Below are 21,239 nucleotides of genomic sequence, written 5' to 3'. Positions count from 1 at the left end.
TCTCTTTAATAGGATGACTACTGAAAAGATGTCATACCATCTAGCACTGAAAAATAATTTTTTGGTGCTAATTTGTATAGTAATCCACACTTAACGGCATTTATCACGTCAGAGTCTTCAGTGAGAAGATCGAAGCAGAACCTGGAAGATATTCATAACCTCCCATAAGTCTCATTAAATGGAGTAATGAAGTAGAGATTGGTTGTCATATTCTTATATTATATTAGGAAGCCGTAAAAATGGCAGTGGTAGAGAGGGCAGTGTTGGTCCTTTACAGATTTGTGGATGAAAAAAAAAAAATTAGCTGTATGCTTTATTATTGTGTTTATTACCAAACTGAATTTTATCTAATATTGAGTAAAATATAATGTTTGCTTACATAATACATTAATGCAATTCATTTTGATATGCAAAATATTAAAATTCTTAGGAAAAATATGAGTCGGCAGTCAACCGTTCAACTAAGAAGACTTGGGCAGAGATTCGTCAGCAGCGATGGTCTTGGGCAGGAGCGCTTAATCAGAACACTCCTAAAGGAGGTATGGCTGGTTGATCCTATCAATGGACTTAATGTCAGAGCTCTACTTCACGAATTGCCTTATTTCTTTTTGGTGACTTATTGAATAAACCTACAGTGGCAGCAAGTACTGACGCACTTGTCAGTTATTGCAGTTTCATGGCTCTTCCAGCTGGTTCTTGCTGTAAGGGTAGTGAACATTAAGAAATCAAAATACAATATAACTAAAATTTATTTTAGTAAGCAGCACTTCATTTAAATTCATAAATATGCATGGAATAGCCTGTGCTTTCTTTTGAGGGGGGTTCTGATGATAAACATTAAGCTAGATAGACATTCTTCAGTTTATTAAAAAAAAAAAAAAAAAAAAAAAAGAGAGAAAAAATTAAAACACAGTTCTCTGTCACATTTTGTTTACTCTTCGGGCTGTATATATGTGTTTTACACCATTAATGAATTATGATGAAAAGAATACATTGAGCTGTGTAAATTCTGGCTGGTTTCTACTGTGTCTCTTTACTTCAGGCCCAAACAGATGCTCCATATCTGCAGTGAATCTTCCCAGACATGTTGACTCTATAATCAACAAGCGACTATCTAAATCCTCTGCCACATTGTGGAACTCTCCAAATAGAAGTAAGAGCTTTGTAGTTTTATAATGGACTATCATCTCCAGTACTTGAGTACTGATTCCAGTTTAGTCTCATATAGGTGACTTTAAAGCTGAACTCCAGGCAAACAACTAAATACACATATGGCATACATATAAGGATGTTGTTTTGCCAGGCAGAGGATTTGTGTTTCTGCCCATCCAGTTCTAGGAATTGTATAGCCTGCCACACAGCACAGTAAGGTGGATGATACTACTTACTCTGGTACAGCTATAGACTGTAGAAGAGATACCGTGGTGACACACTTCTCCATTGCCTGCTTGACCATACAGTGAAAATGCAGCAGCAGACTGAGGTCATCTCATGCTTACCCTGCCTTTTCCTATTGACATATTTCTTCTCAGTGCTTTTTCATGATACCCCCCCCCCCACCACCACCACCACCACCAGTGTGAATTCTTCTGTCGAGGGGATTACAAGATACCAAAATAATACCTACACAAGTTTAATTTAAATTAGGTGATTTGTGAATGAGTAAAGATCTTCATTAAATTGTGTATTTAATGCCTGGAGTTCAGCTGTAAAGGTATATAGAATACATGAGATGATGATTAATTGGTAATGCATGAATATTGGCATACACTCCCTGGGTAATCAACTATATGTTGACTATGTTGATTTTACAGTGGCATTGTTCCTCTAAATTAAGGCTTGTTTCGGGGTGTCTGCTCATTCAATTGATTGTACAGTTTCGATAAATTGTTTGTTCCTAGGGAGATAAAAGTTACTACAAAAGGGAACCATCATCCAACAAATGTTAGCCAAGAAGGAAAAAGGTGGACAAAAGTCTGGACATGGACTATCTCTGTACCCAAAGGACAAGGGATTCACACATATTTGTTTAAAAATTCCACACATATTTTATTACAAAAATATATAACAAAGAACAAAAGAGATCACAAAGACTATGTTACAATCTCAGGCTCAGATTTAACTGCACTCATTTCCCATAATTAACTTCCAATAACAGGTGATGACAAAAAGGAAAGAAGCAGCCACTGTGTTATTTCATATTTATCAGTTTCAGCCAACAGACGAAACTGTGTGCAAAATGTATCCGCACAGCTGCTGTGCCAAAAATAGACCCGATTTACCAAAGGAGGGGCGCATTCCACTACTCTGCATGCAAAGACCTCAACATCCGAACTAGTTTAACTGCCACAAAGCAACAAGGTAGTGCTATGCTTTTTTATTAGAAAGCCCAGCATGCTCTTCAGGTGTTGAAGTCTAAAGTAGCCTTAAAGCGTATTAACGCACCAATAGCATTAAAGAGCATTTTGGGTGTGTTGTACAGGCATTCCTGTTGTGTCAGCAACACTCATCAATGCCCTGTGAGATGAGTTTTTTTATAGGAAATTATCACTTTTCACGCTTTGCAATTGCACCTGAAACGCACTGTGAACGCCATAGGCATGCTTAGTGTGCATTTACAATACGCTTGTGGTGTGTTTCAATAGAAGTGAATGCAGGCAATTGCAAATTGTCAGGTCTGTCAAACTCTGCAGGCAGAGTTATTTTTGCCTCATTGCAGTGCAAGGCAACACTATTGCTGCAGTGTGAACACCTCCATCTGCTCCTTATTTTAACAATTTTGAGTGGCATTGATAGATGTCCGGGAAACGTTAAAAACGAGACCCAACTGCCTATTTCTGACTCCTGTGTGAAAGAGCCTTTAAACAGTATGTTATGCATACAAATTATTAAAAATGTATAAAGCATCACTTTATAAACTTGCTGCATTTAGGTCTTTTTCACAATTGCTCAAAATACTGACGCTTAGCAAACACGCCTATAGCGTTAATGTGAGTTGTTGAATATGATGTGCGTTTAAAGCACTTTAAACACAAAAAAATATATTTAGCCAACTATTAGCTTCTAACATAGAATATTGCCAGCAGAAGAAAAGACCAAGTGGTCCATTGACTCTGTCCCTTTTTTGTTTTATAGATTGATAGATAAATCTATACTTTTTTTTTTTTTTTTTTTTTTACTTTTTTGTCTAAATATAAATCTATATTTGTCCCAAGTATGTTCTCTTGTTTTGGTTATCACTGTCTGTCATATACTGTACAGTTTAGCTGTTGTTTTCACCAATTAAGGCAATAATAGGAACAGAGTTGATGGATCTTCCAGCATAGAAAAACATCTTCTGAGACTGCTCCCCTGTCAGTATCTTTGTGATGTTTACAGCTATGCTCATTTCATTGTAGCACCCTGAATTTAATTATCAAGTTGGGAACCAATGTCACAGGAATTCCAGGTGCATGGTGTTGTACTATTTGCTTCTATACAAGTGTAAATATAAATTGGGAATATAAACTCATGAGATTGCAGTCTCTGTACAAGCCTGTCTATTTATATGGTTTAAATAGACTTGCTGGTGTGAGCTGCTGTGTCTAAGGAGATCCGGACGAGTTTTAGTTTGTTAGGAATGTAGCTTGTTACCAGCTATGGCCTCCCAAATATTTCCAGGGCGGAAAACAGAGGAGGAAGTTTCATCATTGTATAACAGAAGTTGCTACCCTGTCTGTTTTCTGTTGTAAACATGGGGGAGAACATACTTATGATCTGATAGCTTGTGTTTAAGTGTTACGGACTACATAATACTGTATAATTTTTGAAAATGATTGAAGATTCTCTTGTTATGCTGGGTAATGCACAAGAAGTTCACATTCCCACAAGAGAATGATAAAAGCTAGCCACAGACAAACTGATTTTTTTTTTTTTTTTAGCCCACCAGTTGGCTACGCATTGTTGGCTTCCTAACAATATTTTAAGAGAAATAATTGGTAAATTTACTGTAACACACACACACACATCATATTTCTTATTGCTAACCTTCTTGGAAGGTGCATACCTAGTGGGGATCTGTTGCTCACCATGCTCTACCAGACCCTTTCCTACTCCTTCACTATGTTTCTTCCCAATGGCTTCATGACTAAGCTTTTATTATTTATTAAAAAGATTATTATTATAAGAATGTTATTTAGTAATATTACACGTATTTATAGAACGCCAACAATTCACTCTTCACTTTACATATATTGTACATTCACATCAGTTCCTGCCTTCAAGGAGCTAACAAGCTAAGGCCCCTACCTCTTATGCAAACATCAGTGTTGTTATCAATATTATTATTTCTATTGTTCTGGATTTATCTAGGTCCAGCAGTTTGTGCAGTGCCTTACAAAATGCATGCACACACATACTAGGACCAATTTTGACAAGTGCAAATTTACCTATCTGCATGTCTTTGGAGTGTGGGAGGAACATGGTTTTGTGCATTTCTCCACAAATCATGGAGTTACTCTTCACTTCAAAATTAAAATCCCATCCATCTTGCTACACAATGTAGCAATACTAGTTTTTTTGCCTCATATTTTATTGAAAAAGGTAATGATTGATGCAGGCTTTGACCTATGTAAAAATACTCTTTCTGTCTTTCACTTTTCTTTTCGCTTCTGTTACCTAATTTACCTAATAATCACCTTCCTTATCCTTTTGCAGACAGGAACTTGCAGCTCAGTCCTTGGGAAAGCAGTATTGTAGATCGGTTGATGACACCCACCCTGTCCTTTCTGGCAAGAAGCCGGAGTGCAGCAAACCTCCCAGGAAACAGCAGAGATCTGAGTAAGCACAGGTTATTTATCACCCATTATGTCTGTTATTGGTTATACTGTATATGATTAATTTTGTTGCTCACATGTATTTCTTACCTGTCAGGTTCGTTAGTATGTCCTCGTTCTGCCTCTGCAAGTCCACTAACTTCTTGTAATGGTCACAAGCATCGTTGTTCAGAACGTCGGAGGACCACAGCCGGCAGCCCTGATGTAACACCCAGGAAGCGCAGTGACACATCTCCGGTGAGCAGCAATTTCCAAGTTAATTTACGTGGATTTGTACTTTGCTCCGCCTTCCACTTTTCATTTCTCTCCCTTGCCTGCCTGTTCTCTCAATGGAGTGAATGGAGTACTTTTTCTTAAGATGCAATGCAGGGTGCAGGAGCTGCCAATTGCGAAGCCCAAATGATGTCACCTGTGGGTGTAAAAAGGTGCTTAGCTCTGTGTAAGCTCTGAAAAAGGCAAGGTGGACACAGGATTTTTTTCTGAAGATAAATGGGAAGTGAATAGAAAGTAAATATAATCAGTTTGTGAGTAGGGCGTTAACCTGTGTGGGCAAACTAAACGTTCTCTTTTAGTATTTGCATGCTGCACAATTTTAAAGTGTAACATTTACAGACTGTCATTCCCTCCTAAAGAGATCACATTTCATCTCCTGCCATCTTCCTTTCTCCCCAAAAGGATGTTACCATGGTTTGTTACACATGATTCAGGATCATCATATAGCTCAACCTTGTTAATGCCAGATTTCCTCAAAATCCATTATTCACACATCTCAGGCTCTCTGATGGTCATGAGATTATAAAGACTGCAAAGTCTTAACATAGATCATATCTTCCAGAATACCAAACTGGACAGAGTGATCACCACAGGAGGGAAGGCTAAGGGAATACTACATTCTGCCTGTAGCAGACATTGATGACCCAATCCCAGAATGCTCCTTTCAGACAGACCTTCGAGAACTGGGTTTGGGCATAATTACTTGAGTTCAAGGATTGCATTTTAGTGCACAGTGGGCAGCAGTACTACTGTACATTTTGATGTCAGGAATTTGTTTTTAAAAACTGAATTACCCTTTTTTGTGAAATGGTCTTTTATAGAAGATAATATGAATTTTGTTCAGGGTGAGTGTGATAGGCTGAGAAATGCTTCTCTGCTCTGCTTCCTGGAATTTGGTGCCTGTAGCAGTACGTTTTATAGTAGACTCATGAAACAGAACTTAGAGGGTATTGCCAGAAGAAAGGTATCCCAGAGTGAAACAATCCTAGGTTGGTTAGAACTCTTCTTTTGACAACAAAACTGTGTAGGTTTAAAGTAATAACCTAGTCTGATCTTTCAATTCTGTTTTGCTAACCTTTTCAGAAAAAAAAAGAGAAGAAGGAAAAAGATAGAGAAAATGAGCGTGAGAGAAGTGCACTGAGCAGAGAGCGTATTCTCAAAAAAAGACAGTCCTTACCTGCTACAAAGAGCCGAGCGTCTCCCACTCTTGACATAAGGTACAGAGAAAAGCAGAGTAAAATAATAGTACGTGGTGTTGGCATTAGGGAACAAAGTTATAATTGTATTTGTTATTTACCAATAGTACAAAATCCAAAAACCGCCCGTCCTCCCCTTCCACACCTACCCGGCGCCCAGCCTCACCTTGCCTAAGTCCTTCACTATCAATAACCCCAAAGGTGACTCCTCCAAAGAGTGCACAGGGGACACCCAAACCAAAACCCAAAACAGAGAAGCTGAAGGAAGAGAAAACTCCCAGCAAAGTCAAAGAGAAAAAAGCAGAGCAGAAAGTTGAGAAGGAGAGGCAACCATCCCCTGCATCTCAGCCAGAAGAAACCAAGACACAGGAAACACCAGGGAACACTGCAAGTAGTGCTGCATCTATTACAGGTTTGTATTCTGTCATGTACCTGGGTAACCTCCTCTTTTCTATTGCTAATTACTTCAGACCACACACAACTCCTTGGTTGATTTTGCAGTTATGACATATTTTCTTTGCACTTTCTTATTTAGAAGGCAATCTATGTTATTATGTAAGGGAGCACCATCCTAAAATGATTCAAATATTGGTCAAGTGACTGTCAGGTTTAAAAAAAACAAAAAGATGCACTGTGTATTACCTACCCTCCCTCCAGTCCAGTACTGCAGCATCCGTAAGAAGCTCCAGTATTTGGCACCTCTGAGAGTGTCAGATGCCATTGTCTCATGCCATGTGCTGTGCTTCAACCCTCCTACCTTTTGGTCACTGCTGAATCTTGTAGTGATGTCCCGGTCAGAGAATGGAACCATGGCATGCTTCAGGAGGCAGATGCACTCTCGCAATTGTCAAATGCTGATTATTCTTACGAAGGCTGCAGTGCCGAATTGATGGAAAGGTAGGAAACATGGGCTGCAGAGAGTTCCCTTGCAGGTAACTTTGTTCTTGAACTTTTTTAGACCAGACCGGGTCACTTGAAATATGTGTTCCACAGTATGTATGAATTACAGAAGCTAGGGCTTGTCCTATTGACAGCATTTAGAACCATGCACCTTGCCCTGTATACAATAAAATGTTTCTGTTTATTAAGCAATAGTGGTACAGCTAGATAGTGTTTTACATTATAGCGGAATATGTTATAAGGGTGTTATAGCTAAAGTAGTTGAAATAAAACTTTTCTTTCACTTTGTATTGAGCAGGAAAGTGACATTTTTAGTGCTGCCTGTGTCTCAGTTAAGGAGAAGTTTCTTCTCCTCCATTCCCAATGGCAGTGATCACTGTACAGGAGATATTTCCTATTCTTTTACCAAAGCATTTCATTATCATAAAATGGGTTAGAGTTAAAAATGCTGCAAGATGTTTATTGCTGATTTTATTCTCAGTGGGGCAATTCCATTTATTACCATTTCCAGTGATAGCAGTCAACTGGACTACAAAAGGGAAAATCACTCCCATTGTGACCCTTCTCAGCTCTATAAAAAAAATAAAATAAATCAGTGGTTGAGCTTGTGGGGAAGTAGTTCAGACATATGTGGCCTTTGGCCCACTTATTAGAGGACTGGTTGAGACATCCTCTGCCCAGACAAAATTGCAAATGCACTTGCAAACCCATCTGCCCTGAAAATCATGACAAGATAGATCAAGGTTAGAAATACCAGTTGGGAGACCCTGACCCCACCTACATTTGTATAGTGAAACCTTAAACATGGCATTGTTGTCGCAATATGTTGTGACTTGGAATTACGTTTGTTTTCATCTGCTTATACTCAAGCTGCAGTGTCTGCATTTTTCAAACCTGTATCTAAAGAAAAAGAAATTCCATGTCAATGATGCAAAACGTGGCTTCCTTTGTCTAATTTTTGTTTTATATTTTATATTTAGAGCCCGTTCTTTCCAGTAGTCCTGCTACTGCACAACCCCCTACCCCTGTCTCTGCTACGGTAATTGCACCTTCTCCTGTTCCGTCTCCAAGCAAGCCTATGGCTGGCACCACAGATAAAGATGAAGCTGCTCGCCTGCTAGCAGAAAAGAGGCGGCAGGCCAGGGAGCAAAGGGAAAGAGAGGAGCAAGAGAGGAGAGAGAGAGAGGAGCAGCAGAGGTGAGTGCTGTCCTAGTAATGGTAATTATTAAAGGTTTGGAATGATCCAAGTTGCTTTGAAGTACTATTACTGTAGCAATATCTTGGAGGCCATTAAAACTGAGTTTACGTTATGTCAAATGAAGCAGATTATCTGTATTCAGGGCAGCTGTTAAGGGATACAGCCAGCTCTCCTATACCAGACTCCATGGGGTCAGCAGGGTCCTAGCAGTGGCTGCTTTGGGTGGTCCATACAGCTTTCACAATCAGAACTCCATGTATTAACTGTATTTTGCAGCACATTGCACCACTGCACTGAGGAAGATAGTTCTGGTCCTGGCCACTTTATAGGTGGAGGCTTTTCTCATGTCTACAGCTAGAAGCGTGTGCCCTGCACTCTGCATTACCTACTACTGACAATCATGTGCGTTACATGTTTCTGACACCTGCACTACTTACTACTGACCTCTTCATTCTGTGTTGCATACTAAAAACCTCTTAACTTTATGCTACTTTCCTGAAACACATGTCTACAGTATAGGTGTGTGTAACCCTGCACTCTGCATTAGATAACACTGACATTGGAACTTGTGTTACTTGTGTTTGACCCATGCAATCAACGTTACTTACTACTTACCCCCAGGGCTGGTGCTTCCACTAGGCAAACTAGGCAGCTACCTAGGGCGCACTGCCACCTAGGGATGCCTGGGCGCAGCACAGGCTGGCACTCTCTCTGTGTGGGATGCTGCCATGTCAGTCGAGGGGAGGGGCAGTGGAGGGGAGGAAGAAAGGACAGGGGAAGATGTCGGGTGTCTGGGACCAGTGTAGCGGCTGATCTGCCACTCCTTCGAGTGTTCCTTTCGGACTCAGTCATTTACTGCAAGCTGGCTGGTGGCTGCTGATCACTGTGGAGTTCCTGCCTTTCTCTTCCCATTCATCAACAGACGCGGAGCTGCACCTGCGGAGGAAGGTAATGCCTGCCTCTGATGTCTTGTGTCTATGTGAGTGTGACCCGGCCGGCTAACCATCACATGTGCAATGTGTCAGTGAGTGATGACATCATCACCATCCCAAAGCCTGCTCTTCTAGTGCCTACTGTGCCTTCTAATCTGTCAGTGTTGGTGGTGGTGCATTGTGTCAGATCTGTCACTGTGTGTGTGTGTGTGTGTGTGTGTGTGTGTGTGTGTGTGTGCGCGCGCGCTGGTCTGCCTGCTGTCATAGCGTTTTATTTCCCCACTCCTCAATTGCTGGGGAATTCCAGTCTGGGATCTGTCACCCAATGAGTCCACTCACTGCATCTGTCACCCAGCCACAGATACACTTCGTCGGTGACACTGTTTTTTCTTTAATATTGGTGGCGGTGGCATTTTCTGGCACTTATATTTGCAAATTACTCACTTGCCTTCCTGAGGATTTACCCCCTTCCTGACCAGGCCATTTTTTGCATTACGGCGCTGCCTTACTTTAACTGACAATTGAGTGGTCATGCAACGCTGCACCCAAATTAAATTTACGTCCTTTTTTCACATGACTTGAGCTTTCTTTCGGTGGTATTTGATCTCCTGTGAGGTTTTTCATTTTGTTGCGCTATAAAAAAATAAGACCGACAATTTTCAGAAAAAAAAACAATATTTGTGACTTTTTTCTATTAAACCTGTCCAGTAAAAAAATTTAAATCAAATTTTGTCATGAATTTAGGCCAAAATATATTCTGCTATGTGTCTTTGCTGAAAAAAAAATCCCAATACGTGTAAATTAATTGGTTTACATGAAATTTATAACGTTTACAAATGGTGGAAAATATACTGGGGATTTTTTTTTTTTTTTTAACTTTCACTAGCAATTACGGCAATCAGTGAATTATAGCGGAACTGCGGCAGGCATTTTGACATTGGGGGAACTGACTTGGTGACACAATACAGTGATCAGTGCTAAGAAAAAAAAAAAGCACTGACACTACTAATGGCACTGGGCAGGAAGAGGTTAACATGTGGGGCGATCAAGGGGTTAACTGTGTGCTGTGTTCGTGTGCTTCACTGTAAGCAAACTGCTTTGGATGGTTGTGCTGTGCACAGCCATCCAAAGCAGTGTGCACGAGCTGACAGGGAGGAGAACTGTATTGTTTACATACAGTTCTCCTCCCCGTCGGAGATGCTTGTAAATTACCGTGCGCCGGCAAGTAATCACTGGCGCGGGACCCGGTGATCGACACACGAAATTCCGCACTCTGTCACTTATCAAAATCTACTAAACCCAAAAGAAAAGTAAACTTTCACCCTTGAAAGTATAAATACATAAAACTAAACTCCTAAACTTCTTTACACCTAAATACGTCTAACTCAATATATAATACATTAAAAAAGATAAAAATTAATAATAAATAAATCCCAGAAAAATAAATAAACCTATATAGTCCAAAAGCAAAAACCCCCAAAAATATATAAATAAAATGTCCAAAGTGTCTCTGTAGAAAAGTCTTTCCAAATTCTCAAACCAACTCGTATCCCTCTTCAATCATGCAGAATGGAATCTCCAAAATTCTTTGTGAACCTCAAAAAAATATATAAACTAATGACAGTGTATTACCCTTACACTGAGCAAACATGCAAACTTGTGAAAACCGTGTATCATACCAACTGCATAACGTGTACTCACACGTGAAAAAATAAATAAATATATAAAAATCAGTCAATAAATAAATATACTTGTGATGATGATCAAAATCGTGCCCATTCCAACTTCAAACTGTGAAACATAAGTGATCACTCCAAATAGTGAAATAAACCCCAAAAACTCTATTAGTGAGCACTACACACTCAATAATAGTGAAACAAAAAAGTGATCTCCTTCAACTGGTTGCTTTTGGACTATATAGGTTTATTGTATTTTTCTGGGAATTATTTATTATTTATTATTATTATTTTAATATTCATTTTTGTATTAATGTATTCTATATTGAGTTAGACGTATTTAGGTGTAAAGAAGAGTTTAGTTTTATGGATCGACAGACACGGCCGCAAATGGTGGCGCGGGTAGGACGCAGGCACGTCCCCTACCCAAAAATGCAAAATCACATGATTTTGCGCACCCGTGTCGACTTGTAGCAGTATATCTGCTATAGGGCAGTCAGGAAGCGGTTAAATGAAATTGAGCAGTTTCACGTTTTGTTGATTTAATATATTTTTTACTGTTTTTTTTTTTTTTTAAGAATTATTTAATTTTTTTATTTAATTTTTTTTTTTGGGGGGGGGGGGGCACTAGTAGCTGGTCTTGCCTAGGGCGCAAAATAGTGCAGCACCGGCCCTGCTTACACCTGCACCTGCTTACACCTGCACTACTCTCTACTGATCTCTGAACTCTCCATTACTCTGCATGACATATTACTGACCTCTGAACTCTTCAAACCTTTCTTCCTTTTAAGTGGGGCTATGCTAGGTTATCTCCTTTAAAAAAAAAAGTGTGATTCAGTTATCTTTGATCACTTCCATGTTCTTTAGGTAAATCTCCACCCCTCCAGGGTTGCCTAAGCTGATTTAGCATTTTAAATTTGTCTAAAACAAAAACTATTTGTGCACTTATAAGCTGTCTACTTTTTTTTATTATTTTCTTCTTGCTCTGGCTTGTGTGCACCTGGTCACTCTCTGCAAAATCCTGTAGCTACAGGTAGTCTGGTATTTGGAATGTCCCTGTTCTCATGACTGTGACTTTTTATAGACCCTAAATTTTCATACACATGCCCTTTTGTACTTATGCATGCCCTATGGTTGCCTCATTATAATTTATGCAAGCCCATGATCATTTAGCCCCTCAAAAAGTTCTGGAAGCTTTGTCTAGAGATGTACAGTAGGTGCTAGAAAGACTCTAGCACAGAATGACTGGCAAGAGACTGCACTGCCGCTTACACTCACAAATTGTTGCTTAACCACTTCAATTCCGGACACTTTACCCCCTTCCTGTCCAGGCCAATTTTCAGCTTTCAGCGCTATCACACTTTGAATGACAATTGCGTGGTCATGCAACACTCTACCCATATGAATTTGTTTGCATTTTTTTGAGTCTGATAAACCTTTATTTTGGTGGTATTTAGTCACCACTGGGATTTTTATTTTGTTTTTGCTTTATAAATTAAAAAGTTTTTCTTATAAAATTTTGCAAATAAATAAGCTTTCTTCATAAATCTTGGCCAAAATGTATTCAGTTATCTTCTTAGTAAAAAAAATAACCAAAATTAGTTTATAACCAAAAATTATAATTTCTATATTTATATTTTTTTTACATTTTTATTTTATTTTTTTTATATTTATGGGTTTTTTTTGTTTTTTTACATACTGTCACTCTAGTAGTACAGTGTACTACTTGTGGGGGGTTTTGAAGATTTTTTTTTTTTTTACACTGATTGCTTTTACACCCATAAAGGTTGTAAAAGCAATAATTTCTCCTTCTCTCTGGCTGCATTCTTGCAGTCATTGAGAAGTACTGAGTGAGCTGTGATTGGTCACAGCTTGTCACATGGTACAAGGCTGTTGTGAATAGCCTTGTACCATGTGACCTCTGTGATCATTCACAGATTTCACACGTAGTAAGCAATGATGTCAGAAGTGACATCTTGCTTACTATTCATGTGATCACTGATTGGCCAATAAGTGATCACATGATCGGGACCTCGCACAGAGGTCCCATACAACGATCGGTGTTCCACTGTGTCAAGCAGGGGGCGGGGAGGCCATTTATAAACAGCCACCCGCCCCTGCACTGCCACCGTCCGGCCGCTTATATACAACAGCCGGACGGGAAGTGGTTAAAGCAGTGTTAAACCCAAAACCAACAACGTACTATATTGCAGCTTACCAATCATTAGATGTGGCTACACTAGGTTTTTTTTTTTTTATTTTTTTTTTATTTCTTATTTCTTTTCTCCCCCGGTGATCCGGCCAATAACACACAACATGTATTAGAGTGCCAACACTCTGGTTGAAGGAGCACAGGGGCACCCTTGGACAGTAGTATTATCAGTTGAAGGTGACCTCTATCTAAAACTTTATAACCATTTTTTGTTTTTTTTTTGTTTTGGAAATATATTTTTACATAAATAAAACTTTTCTAAGCACCACTGCCAGTGTTGAATGGCTTCTCTCATCCCTGTAACTGATACATGTGCATGTGCTGGCCAGATCACCAGATGAAAATAAAAGCCTAAAAAATAAAACAAATGCAGCCATCACTTCCAAGAATTGGTAAGCTTCAATATAATAAATGTTTGTTTCTGGGTTGAATACCACTTTAATCTGTGTCCAAGGGAACATGGTAAAGGTACATCAAGGAGTCCTTCAGATTTTACTCTTATGGCAGTGTTTTGCAAACTTGAATGTCTGATGATGCTTGTTGTTTGGATTCTTGAATCAGTTGTAGTATTAGTAGCATCTGATTTTAAAACCGTTTCCTGCTTTTCACATAGAAAGGGTTCTGATTGCTTATTACATTGTCAGAGTCAGAAGCTATGTTAGTTGTTTGTTCACGAACACCTGGTTCAGATTGCTGTGTCTGCCCTGTTATTAATGACAGAATGCTGTTTTCTACAGGAGAGAACGTGAAGAGCGTGCTCTCAGGGAGGCTGAGGAAAGGATGCAGAGGGAGGCAGAAGCTCTACAGTTGGAGGAGCAAAGGAAGCTGGAGGAGGAGGAGAAACAACAGCGTGAGGAGGAACAAAGAAAGAAAGAAGCTGAGGATAAAGCCAAAGCTGAACAAGAAGAGATGGAGAGACTGCAGAAACAAGTGAGAATCATAAAGATTATTCTACGCAGCACAAATTTGTATTGGGGAGTTATTACTGCTCTTGTAGATTCAGGCTGCTTATCACAAGACTTTGGTACCACATGGAGTAATTACATTTAAGCCAGGATTGTACTGAGCCCTGCAGCACAGAAGTTATCGACACGGATGTCCTGTTCCCCGATCATATGACAGATTCAGTTCACACAGTGTGCTGTGGTTGTATACACTATACAAATGCCTTTCAGATGTTGCTGATGAATCCTGTTTCGGGGATGTTACTTTGCTGCCCCCTAATGGGGGTTCATCTAATTTCCATCTTATTAAAAACCCATACTGAGTCTTTTGTACACAAGTGTCTGAGAACCTTGGTGTTATCATGCCATATTCCAGTTGTCCTTTTCTATTGGAGGTTAAAAAAAAAATAAAATAATTTGTTATGCAATTAGGCACATCAGTGATTTTTTAGATGATGTCCTCATACGTGAGACACATTTGGTATAGTGTCCTGTTATCATTCTGATGTAATTACACTAAAATTTAATACGAAATTTACCAAAAGACTAAAGTTTATAGGATACAATTAGGCCTTACAAAGAAGACATTGAATACTCATATCTTCTGTTTCTTGCACCACCAGTGTATGCAGTAGCAATGAACCTAATGCACCTAATAAAGATCCTGTAGTATTTCTAGTCCCCCGATGATGCCAGTGGTTCGATCTATTGTCCATCTGTACTATTGTCTGTAGTGACCTAGGGGCCAGTGGGAGGAACCTAGCGTGTAGCATGGAAACAGCTTTGGTATCTCCTACTACTTTTGCTGCATAGAAACATCCTGCACAGTAGAATCATAATGCCTCAAAGCCAGATACAGTCCTCAGTGCTGTCATGCAGCCATCTCAAAAATAGTTCCTGCATTGAGGTGAAAGGAATGTGACAGATGCAGTCCTCCTTCAGCAAAAAAGAGTATATGTTAGCTATACACTGCCTGTATAAATTAACCATAGATATTCCCTTGTTTATTTCTCAGTATTGGAGACAAGAATCCAAAAATTATAAATGCATAACTGGTCTCTACAAAATAGTTGTCAGACCTGACTAAATCCAGTATAAATGAAGAACACTTAGGAAATAAGGATCTGATCTGAACACAGATATTTTATTTGTACTATTGGTGCAGCATCTTTGCAAGCTAGCAATTGCATATTCTCTCTGCACTTGTGCTTAAGCTCAGTAGTCCTTTAGCTTTCTTTAATATGTGTGTATATTTTCAATATATTGTAGAAATCTTTTTTAGTTTAGTTTATTCCATGAATATATGAAACTGCTATCCTGTTATTGAGAAATAAGAATGAAAGCCTAGTCCAACATCTTTTCATAGAAGGAGGAAGCTGAAGCAAGGGCTCGAGAAGAAGCAGAAAAGCAGAGGCTAGAGAGGGAGCAGCATTTCCAGAGAGAAGAGCAGGAGCGCCTAGAACGTAAGAAGGTAACGGATGCTGTGTTCTGCACTGTTTTAAGCTACATCTCGTATGTGTTGCCTGAGTGAATAAGGCAAGCGTTTTGACATTTGTAATTGCATTTATTACAGTGGGTGGGTTTATTACTTGGGTTCTTTAAAAAAAAATCCCTAGCTCTGTTTTCTAAATTTTTATCATATGATATTCTTCAACAGTTTTTGGGTTAAAAAAATGCCTGTTGGAATAGGCACCAGTCTTTTGATAGTGATGCTTTCTTAAAGTTGTTGTAAATGCTCAAGGTAAAAAACCTTGCAGAAAGACCGCTCCCACCACCCAATACTTGAGCTGCATAGCGATACATAGCTGTTTTTTTTTTTTGTTTTTTTTTTTAAATTGCCTTCAATATTACTTTAATTTCTTTTGGTGGGGGGTTCTAAAGATGAAGGGTACTTGGCCTGGTATCAACATGGAACAGAGACGGCACACTTGTTAGTGCTTTAGCTGTAAAGAAACCAGACTGTATCCTTGGAGTGTGTATTTATATATGTATGTGTGTATGTATGTACACACACACACCTTAGATGACAAAATCTTCAGTTTTCCTCAAATTAGTTGTTGCAAAAATGAATACACCCCACGACAAAAACTACTACATCTAGTCTTTTGTATGATCTCCATGATTTGTAAGGATAGCACCAAGTCTTCTAGGCATGGAATAAACAAGTTGGGGACATATTGCAACGTCTGTCTTTTTCCATTCTTTAAGAACGAACTCTTTTAGAGCCTGGATGCTGGATGGAGAGTGATGCTCAACTTATCTCTTCAGAATTCCCCATAAGTGTTTGGGTTCAGATCAGGAGAAATTATTGGCCACTGAATCACTTGCACACTGTTCTTCAGAAATGCAACAGTGGCCTTAAATGTGTGTTTTGGATCATTGTCATGTTGGAAAAGTGCATGACGACCAAGGGAATTTAGAGCAGTGCATCTGTGAATTCATGAGATCATCAATGAAATGCAGCTTTCCGACACCAGCAGCACTCATGCAGCCCCACAGAAGGACATTGCCACCACCATGTTTCACTGTAGGCATCATGCATTTTTCATTGTACTCCTCCCCTTTGCGACGCCATACAGTTTTGAAGCCATCAGTTCCAAAAACATTTAACTTGGTCTCATCACTCCAGAGTCCCAATAGTAGTCTTTTTCAGCATTGGCCCTGGCAAAATATAGGTGTTTTTTTTGTGCATGGGCTTTAGGAGAGGCTTCCATCATGGACGACACCCATGCATGCCATTCCTCTGCAGTGTATGCCATATTGTGTAATGGGAAACAATAACCCCAGTTTAGCTTTCTACTTCTTTAGCTAACTGCAGTGAACTTGTAAGGTGATTTTCTTCAACCCTTCTCATCAGAAGATGCTCCTGTCGAGGTGTTAAAGCAATTCTAAAGGTCCATTTTTTTTTTTGTAAAATGACAAACACATCTATACTTACTATGTGCAGTGGTTTTGCACAGAACAGCCTGGATCTTCCTCTTCTAGGGTCCCCCCAGGTTCTCCTAGCTCCTCCTGTCTGTCGGGTGCCCCCACAACAAACCGCTTGCTATGGGGGCAACCGCTGCTCCATGTGTCCATTCACACATGGAACCGCGGCTTGGCGCCACCCCCTCTCACCTCATTGGCTGACTGGCTGTGATTGACAGCGAGCAGGAGCCAATGGCTCCTGCTCACTGTCTCAGCCAGTGAGGAGGCAGAGACCTGGAAAGCCGAGGCTGTCATTCACATCATGGTGAGTGTGGCTAAAAAAAGACGAAAGGCCATCCAGTTCAACCATATAAAAAAAAGTTATAATCCTACACCCACAGTGGATCCAGAGGAAGGCAAAAAAACCAGCAAAGCATGATGCAATTTGCTCCTGCAGGGGAGAAATTCCTTTCTGATCCGCCAAGAGGCAATCGAATATTCCCTGGATCAACTTTACCTATAAATGTTAGTAACCAGTTATATTCTGTGTACCCAAGAAAGAATCCAGGCCTTTTTTTAAAGCAATCCACTGAGCTGACCAGAACCAACTCTTGAGGGAGTCTATTCCACATTGTCACAGCTCTTACTGTGAAGAAACCTTTCCATGTTTGGAGATTAAATTTCTTTTCCTCCAGATGTAAAGAGTGCCCCCTTGTCCTCTGTGTGGACCTCAGGGTGACTAACTCTACACCGAGTTCACTATATGAACCACTGACGTATTTATACATGCTGATCAAATCCCCTCTTAATCTCCTCTTCTCAAGAGAGAATAAATTCAGTTCCTCTAATCTTTCCACATAGCTGATCTCCTCCATGCCTCTTATCAGTTTGGTTGCCCTTTCTCCAGTTCCCCAATATCCTTTTTGTGAATTGTGCCTAAAATTGAACTGCATATTCCAGATGAGGTATTACTAATGATTTGTACAGGGGTAAAATGATATTTCTTTCTCCGGAGTCTATACTTCTTTTAATACAAGAAAGGATTTTGCTCGCTTTAAGAACCGCAGCTTGGAATTGCATGCCATTATTAAGCTTATTAAGGGTCTCAACACTGAACCTTGGGGTACAACACTGACAACCCTAGACCATTCAGAGTATGAATCATTAATCACTACTCTCTGAATACGATCTTTTAGCCAGTTTTCTATTCATTGACATACAGATTTTTCCAAGTCTCTAGACCTGACACATTAGCCGTGTGTGGGGAACTGTGTCAAACGCTTTTGAAAAATCCAAGTATACCACGTCCACTGCCACCCCTCTGTCCAAGGTTTTGCTCACTTCCTCATAAAGATTTGTTTGATGACTTCTGTCTTTCATGAATCCATGCTGCTGGATCGTGATGGGGCTCAGGTAAGTATTGAGGGGGCTGTGGGCACTGCTGCACGCAGAAGGATTTTTACCTTCAGGCATAGAATGTCATAAAAAACCTTCACCCTTTACAACCACTTCGTGGATGACACCCATGCATGCCATTCCTCTGCAGTGTACACCATATTGTGTCACGGCAAACACCCACCCCAGTTTGGCTTTCTACTTCTTTAGCTAACTGCAGTGAACTTGCACGGCGATTTTCTTCAACCCTTCTTATCAGAAAACGCTCCTGTTGAGGTAACTTCCATGGACAGCCTGGACATCTCTGTGAAATGGTTGTTGTTCCATCTTTGTTAAATTTTCGTGTCACTTATGCTACAGTATTTTGACTGATAAGTTAAGCTTTGCTGATCTTCTTGTAGCCTTCACCTTTTTTGTGTAAAAAAAATGATTTACTTTCTCAGGCCTTGTGACATTTCTCTTCCTTGTGGTGCCATTGCTGACAGCATGAAAAGGGAAAGGGTTTTCTTTAAGTAACTCCCTTTTACAATCAACTGTCTGCCGGACACCTGTTTAATGAATGATTAGATTTACCTGTAGTTGAATTCTTAATTAGGATTTTATTATCTAAAATTTAGCTTTTACTCCGAAGAATTTCATTGGGGTGTATTAATTTTTGCAACATGGACTTGCATGAATCTGTTAGGAAAAAGACTTTTGTGTGTTTGCAAATTAACAAATCTTGCTTGCAGTCAATGGCCCACATTTGTGGGAGTATTTTATGTCCCTACCCTAGTTTGTGTGTTCTTTAGCAAGGCAGTGGTCATCTTGGAGGTGTGTTTGGTGTTGATATGTTGGAATACTGCCCTGTGGCCCAGTCTCTGAAGAGAGGTGATCAATCTCTGCTTCAGTATGTCACAGTACAAGTTGGCATTCTTGCTTCCCTCAATGAACTGTAGCTCCCCAGTGCTGGCAGCACTCATGCAGCCCCAGACCATGACACTCCCACAACCCTGCTTAACTGTAGGCAAGACACACTTGTCTTTGTACTCACCGGTTTGCCGCCACACGTTTGACACCATCTGAACCAAATAAGTTTATCTTGGTCTCATCAGACCACAGAACATGGTTCCAGTAATCCATGTCCTTAGTCTGCTTGTCTTCTGCAAACTGTTTGCGGGCTTTACTGTGCCTCATCTTTAGAAGAGGCTTCCTTCTCCTTCGTGGACGACCGCCATGCAGACCAATTTGATGCAGTGTACGGCGTATGGTCTGAGCACTGACAGGCTGACCCCCCACCCCTTTAACCTCTGCAGCAATGCTGGCAGAACTCATACATCTATTTCCCAAAGACAACCTCTGGATATGACACTGAGCACGTGCACACAACTTCTTTGGTCGACCATGGCAAGGCCTGTTCTGAGTGGAGCCTGTCCTGTTAAACCACTGTATGGTCTTGGCCACCGTGTTGCAGCTCAGTTTCAGGGTCTTGGCAATCTTCTTATAGCCTAGGCCATCTTTATGTAGAGCAACAATTCCTATTTCAGATCCTCAGAGAGTTCTTTGCCATACTGCGGACGGGCGGTAGCTGCAGGCAAAGCGTCATACCTGTATGTTGCTTTGTTCTTCTGGGTTTAGACCGCGCATGCGTGTGCCCCCCTGCTGACCCCCACTGTCATTTGTTGTAGGAGGTGTATGTCAGCAAGTCTGGGCCAGAGATTTTGGACAGGACTCTTCCGATCTCCTACAGCGAATGGAAATGCATTTGCATTTGTAAATGCAGGCACAGGATCTAGCTGGTTCTTCTCTCCCTGGAATCATTTTGTTCCAGGGAGAGAAGAGAGACATCACATGTGAGTAAAAGCAGCACACTGCACCCACATACGTTAGAGACATTTTAACCCCTTGATTGTCACATTTAACCCTTTGCCCCCTGCCAGTGCCATTAGTACAGTGTCAGTGTACAGTATTTTTCACTGATCACTGTATTAGTGCCACTAGCAACGTCAGATAGTGTCAGGGTCAGTTAGCATCCCTCCCAGCTAGGATCAGCTAGCGTACCCACACACTATTGCACTCACGCTATAGGTCGCTGATCACTGGCATTACTAGTATAGTGTGCGTACGGAGCAATATATTGATCACTAACAAAACTATACCAGTGCCCCCTTAGTATTAGTGTCCCCAAAAACACAGTGTTAACAGGATCATCCCCGTTTGCTGCCAGCACTAGCGTTTAGCCCCACCACTCCCCACCCCTAGTAAGAAGTGCAGTGTCAGTATAATTTCTGATCACTGTCACCTGTAATACATTGCACACAAAACTGCAGTGTTCACAGAATCAGGCCTGATCTCTGTTAGCACTTGCTGGTAAATTATTTTGTAGTTCAAGCAGTCTCTGACAGCCAGGTGCTCTTTTTTTACGTGAGTCACACTAGGTACCTGTAAATTTAGAGTCCAAAATGTCCAAGGAAAGGTACACTAGTGTAAAGGCCTACAAGATTCTGAGCATGTCAGGTGAGAGCGAAGGGGAAGACTCCCTGACACAATCAACCTCAGAATACGAACCTGTAGACAGCAGCGGCACCCTGACAGGTTGCTCGGACGATGGAGAAGAGGTCCTTGTTAAGATCAGGCGTACCCGACCCCATGAAGCTGAAGTGCTAAGATTGCATGTCTTGTCTCATATGCAGCAATGAAAGGGACAGTGTAAAAATAATTTTAAAAAATCTAAATGACTTAAAAAATAAATAAATAAATAAAAAAAATAAAAAAACCCTCTCTCCTCTCAAATACCCCCCCCCTCCCCGCTT

At 40.4% G+C, this 21,239-nt stretch overlaps 1 protein-coding gene across 2 annotated transcripts in view; it reads left to right on the top strand.

Moving 5' to 3' along the window:
• Positions 1-21,239, top strand: part of MAP7D1 (MAP7 domain containing 1) — a 139,015-nt gene that overhangs the window by 99,319 nt on the left and 18,457 nt on the right. The window contains exons 5-13 of one of the 2 annotated variants that reach the window (XM_089689642.1): positions 431-539; positions 1,043-1,153; positions 4,696-4,818; positions 4,912-5,051; positions 6,171-6,304; positions 6,391-6,695; positions 8,164-8,380; positions 13,939-14,131; positions 15,512-15,616. In XM_089689642.1, coding sequence (XP_089545768.1) covers positions 431-539; positions 1,043-1,153; positions 4,696-4,818; positions 4,912-5,051; positions 6,171-6,304; positions 6,391-6,695; positions 8,164-8,380; positions 13,939-14,131; positions 15,512-15,616 — 1,437 coding nt within the window. The remainder of the gene's footprint in view (positions 1-430; positions 540-1,042; positions 1,154-4,695; positions 4,819-4,911; positions 5,052-6,170; positions 6,305-6,390; positions 6,696-8,163; positions 8,381-13,938; positions 14,132-15,511; positions 15,617-21,239) is intronic. The other variant, XM_089689643.1, reaches the window with a different exon arrangement.

The sequence above is a fragment of the Staurois parvus genome, unplaced genomic scaffold (genome assembly GCF_062004578.1).
Source record: "Staurois parvus isolate SC_StPar_1 unplaced genomic scaffold, SC_StPar_1.0 ptg000488l, whole genome shotgun sequence".
Classification (NCBI taxonomy): Eukaryota; Metazoa; Chordata; class Amphibia; order Anura; family Ranidae; genus Staurois; species Staurois parvus.
The sequence above is the reverse complement of the archived record's forward strand: the minus strand, read 5'-3'. Positions and strand labels throughout refer to the sequence as shown.